General features: G+C 45.3%; 1 protein-coding gene across 2 annotated transcripts in view; it reads right to left on the bottom strand.

Moving 5' to 3' along the window:
• Positions 1-5,000, bottom strand: part of si:dkey-22o22.2 (neural-cadherin) — a 128,149-nt gene that overhangs the window by 23,304 nt on the left and 99,845 nt on the right. For both annotated transcript variants that reach the window (XR_005036284.1, XM_036945505.1), the window contains exons 13-16: positions 2,852-3,101; positions 1,890-2,017; positions 1,550-1,736; positions 675-818 (exon numbers count right to left, since the gene is read on the bottom strand). Coding sequence is in view for 1 of the 2 variants with exons in the window: in XM_036945505.1 (XP_036801400.1) it covers positions 675-818; positions 1,550-1,736; positions 1,890-2,017; positions 2,852-3,101 (709 nt within the window). In the remaining variant the exon portion in view is untranslated. The remainder of the gene's footprint in view (positions 1-674; positions 819-1,549; positions 1,737-1,889; positions 2,018-2,851; positions 3,102-5,000) is intronic.

Genomic DNA, 5,000 nt, shown 5'->3' with positions numbered 1-5,000 from the left:
TCCCACATTCACCACAGAGATTTGCTAACAAGCTCTGACAGAAAATGAGAGGAATAGAGAGAGTGACAGAGTGGGAGTCAGAGACGGAGAGAGAAAGACAGAGTATTCTTTACATAAATATACCTCCTATACTTTTCTTAATCTCTGTGGAGCCTGTCAAAGCATCAACAGAAAAATCAACTTGATATTGACAGGAATTCATAAGCACAGAGGGAAGTGACAGGGGGAGAGGGAGTGATTCCATTACAGTCGAGAGACAGAGTTGAACAGACAAGTAGGAAAAGCGACACCAGGATCAACACACACTGTACCACTAGAGTCCAAGTCCTCTATGGGTATCAGGCACTTCAACAAAGACATAATGACTACTGGTCTCAGAGGACTGACATTGTGCTTACATTCAATTCTCAACTGTTATGTTCGTGTGTCTTCAGACTTGTATCTGCCAAGGCCTTTGTAAAGATGAAAGATAATCTTCCATGGGAGTAAACACTAGGATGACAAACAGTGCTGTCCAAATAATGTTAGAACTACGTCTCAGGAAACTAGCTACCAATAACTTTACTTATTAACTTATCATTGTGAGCGCTATTTTTTTCAACTACAAAAAAGTCCAAACCCAGGTTGACTGATTGACCCCTCCCCACCCTGAGACCAAGCCCAATGTGCCTCACCTTCATCTTCATCATTGGCCGTCACGGTGATGAGGACGAAGCCCACCTCTTTGTCTTCCTCCACGCTCACCTCATACACCGGTTGGGCGAAAGCCGGAGCGTTGTCGTTGACGTCCGTCACAAGGATCCGTACGTAGGCCGTGTCTGTGTGAACCAATGAGAGGGATCTTTACTCAGGACTAACAACCAATCCAGATTGAAGCATGGATCTAGACGGCAACACTAATGTATAGTACTCTGACATTAAATTACATTGGCTTGGTCTATGTGGACCAAAGACAATAAAAAGAGAGTACATTACTCTAAGTATTCCACCTGGCAAGAGAAAACAGAAGCAGTAACCATCTAACCTCACAGAACACAGCAGTGTAATACCAACAGGGGCAAAAGGGAGAATAATGTGCATTAGCTAGTCATTTCCGTATGAACTCTAGCGGGACCTTGATGGCTTGAACAAACAGCGTGTTGGTGGGATGATCGTAGCATCACTGCTCTTTTGCTGTACCTCTGTGTGCGAGTCGTTATTGACCCAAAACCCAGATTAGCCATTAGCTCGTTCCATTAGAGCATCGCTAACGACGTCTTAATGAATGAAGTTCATGCTCGAATAACAGGGATAGAGCCAGCTGGTGTGTGTGTATGTCTGTGTGTGTGTGTTTTGTGTTTCTGTGTGTGTTCCTGTTACTGCCTGGTTAGAAAACGACTGATGTGTTATTGACTGGTTAGGTAATGGGGGGGTTGATGGAGGATAGGGTTGGTAAAGGGGACAGAGCTACCTATTATGAGAGAGTGTGATACTCAGAGATTCCCTGTGCCCGTGTGTGGACTGCAAACATGTGTGTATGCATAGGAGTGTAGCTATGTGAGATACCCACCAGTGTTGGGCTGGCCCTGCTGTCCAGGCCTGGCTGACTCGGAGCTGTCCTGAGACTGGACCTCTATGAGGTAGGAACCTTTCTGCTCACGGTCAAACGAGGCCCGGGTGTGTATGACCCCAGTGTAGGAGTTAATACTGAAGTACTGAGAGTCTCCACTCTCATCCTTCAAGATCACATAGTTTATCTGTAGACAAAGATCGAAACGTTAATGCAATATCAGGACAAAATGACATACAATATTGTGTATCTGTTGAATTATTCTCATTGAAAATCATAAGAAAATCAAGTGATTATGGGAAATGTAGTCATTCGCAATAGAGTCCGCCGGGGTCCTCACCATTCCATGGAGGCCTGAGTCGAGGTCCGTAGCAGAAACCTGGGCCACCGATGTTCCGATTTCTGCCCCCTCTGGAACGGTAGCCTCGTAGGTGGAGGACAGGAAGAAGGGAACGTTGTCGTTTACATCTGGAGAGGGGGGAGACAGGCCAGAGGTCAGGGTTAGAGAGGTGATACAGGCCTTCTATTACGAGCATGCTAACAGAGGTCCTACCACACCTATTGTTTTGCCCTCAACAATGCTAATGCTAAGTAGACAAACCCAACTCTTATGTCACTGACACTCCAGGTTATAAGACTACTCTCTAGGTATCCATAAGATGAGGAACATTTGATTTCCCTAAACGCTTCAAAAAGACAATTATTGACAAAGTCAGACAAGAAGACCCTCTTTTCCTCACGCTATTAGAACTAGATATTTGTGTTCCCGCCTCCTTCACTGGCGCATGTGGTATGAGTCATCGCTAAACAAGCAGTCATTTTAGCCGCTAGTGTTCTCTGTCGCTAGCTGATTACACCGTCCTCCAACAGGCTTCCAGGGACTACATCTTCCCTGTCATTACCTTTCAATCTCCTCTCTTCCTCCTCTCAGCCTCCCTCCTTCATTAACTGAGCTGGAGCTTCAAGCCTGCCTGCTGTCGTCTCTCTCTTTTCCTCATAAAATCTCAGTTCACTCCAGCACTGTTATGACCAAAGACGAAAAGGTACTGTACATAAAATAATTGCCATTTAGTAGACACTTTTATCCAAAGCACCTTACAGTCGTGAGTGTGTACATTTTAGATAAGGGTGGTCCTGGGAATTGAACCCACCCTTGCAGTGCAAGTGCCGAGCTCTACCAACTGAGCTACAGAGGACCACAGTTGTTTCCATGAGTTGCATACCTCATAGTCTTACAAGAGTAAATGTATCCAGTGTTTCACGACAGTATACACACTGTTAAAATCTTAAAATGCCTCCTACCTGTAACATTGACGTAGACAGTAGTAAAAGAGGCCAGTGGAACAGCAGCTACGTTCTGCACTCTGACCCTTAGTGTGAAGAAGCGCGTGGTCTCATAGTCCAGAGGTTCAGCCACCAGTATGGATGCAGAGCCATCAGCCCTGTTGGGTTTGATGTAGAAGCGGACAGGCATGTTGGTCTCCGGGACCTGACCCTCCTCAAGGTTATAGGTCACTCTAGGGTCACCCAGCGGTGAAGTGGCCTTGATCGTCTGGAGGAGAGGAAGCAGGATATGACATCATTAGTGATAGGATAGGGAGGTGCATATATATGCAAGTGTATATGAATGTCTGAACAGAGTGAATGTGTGTGTGTGTTTATATGAATGTCTGAACAGAGTGAATGTGTGTGTGTTTATATGAATGTCTGAACAGAGTGAATGTGTGTGTGTGTTTATATGAATGTCTGAACAGAGTGAATGTGTGTGTGTTTATATGAATGTCTGAACAGAGTGAATGTGTGTGTGTGTTTATATGAATGTCTGAACAGAGTGAGTGTGTTCTTTTGTCTGTGCAGGTTCCTTTGAGTACCAGTGTGTGTTCCTGAGGTACAACACAGAAAACCTTGAGAAACCTGCTTGGGCATGCTGTAATGTCTGATAGATTATTCTTTTTTTTTTTTTATCTTGGAGGGGAATTACTGAAAAAGAACCAAGGACTAACAAAAGGAGCAGGCTTTGGCCAAAGCTCCCTAAAGATAATTTGCATTATTAGTGAGGGGACCACTCTAAAATCAGCACAAACATCTCCCTACTGCTGACTCCACTTCAGGTATACATTGGAGACACTCCAAGTCTAATCCACCAAAGTTCCTATTGAACTGATATTAACACTTTTTGGAGACACTTTCCACTGGAAAATCAGCTCCAGACTATCCGTTTCTAAATGAAGGCTGCAGGGTTTTCACAACGTTCCCACTCTCAGGAACCGTGGCAGAGAAAACCAAAGTGACAGGAAATGATACGGGGAAGTATATCGCTGCCGCGCATACCTGGGTGCAGCGGGAGCCCATCAATGGGATTTCACAGACATGGTGTCACACTTATTGATGTCCCCCCCCCCCCCCCCCTTTCCTGTTTATACCAGTATGGAGGTCAGGTGTGAGAATGTTTTCTTTCCCTCTCTGTATGAAACATATGGGGCGGTTGGAAGGACGTCATCCTACACTCACAGGGACAACAGGCAGGATTCTCATTGTTCTGAGGACTCCATTATGGGTCACAGCTGCACGCTGTCTGGCACCAAATCATTTGTTACTTCAAGGGTTCCTCCAAACAAAATCCATAAATGGGGGCATGTATTACATAGATGATAGTATGTTCAAGTGTGTTCAATAATTCATAGTTCTAGCTCTTGTCCAAACGTGTCAGCATAATGGTCCAAACTATCTACGGACGTGTTTGGACTGCACTTTTCTAATGGCTTTTGCCTTGAGTATGAATGTGTGAGGAGAGAGGCAACCTCTTTAACCAAGGGCAAGGATACTCGTGAACCCTGAGAAATGTTGAAGAGCGGTGTTATTCGGAATCAACTGTGTGTGCCTGACTGTGTATGTGTGTGCAGGTGAATGTGTGTGTTGGTGTGTTCCTGTGTAGTACCCTGCAGCAGAATGGTCTGACCCATAAAAGCAGGAAGCACGTGGAGCTTTTAAGACCCATGTTCTCTTCGCCACTTGTCCTGCCACAATGCTGTGTACGTGACTGTATGTGTGTGTGCTCTGTGTATGTAACTGTTTGTGTGGCCGTTCGGTGTGTGTGCGTGTGTATACAGACTAGAGCTTTTAAGGCCCACGTTGTCCTTTCTCTGCCACACAGCCACAGAGTCACAACCTTGACAGGGAAGAATTACATTAACCATGGCCGAATGAACCTCACTTCACCACTCATTCTGCTTCGATCCAGCTGAGGCTCTACACACACACACACACACACACACACACACACACACACACACACACACACACACACACACACACACATTAACTCCTAAACTTCACCATATCTACACTGGAGAACAGTATTCTGACATGGCTGTTTCGGAAGCATAGGAACGTGAGATTACAGCAGAGAGAGCTATAATGGAATGGTAGCCTTTGACTCCATGTCTGGCAA

The sequence above is a fragment of the Oncorhynchus mykiss genome, chromosome 2 (assembly GCF_013265735.2).
Source record: "Oncorhynchus mykiss isolate Arlee chromosome 2, USDA_OmykA_1.1, whole genome shotgun sequence".
Lineage (NCBI taxonomy): Eukaryota > Metazoa > Chordata > Actinopteri > Salmoniformes > Salmonidae > Oncorhynchus > Oncorhynchus mykiss.
This window is presented reverse-complemented; position numbering and strand designations above follow the sequence as displayed.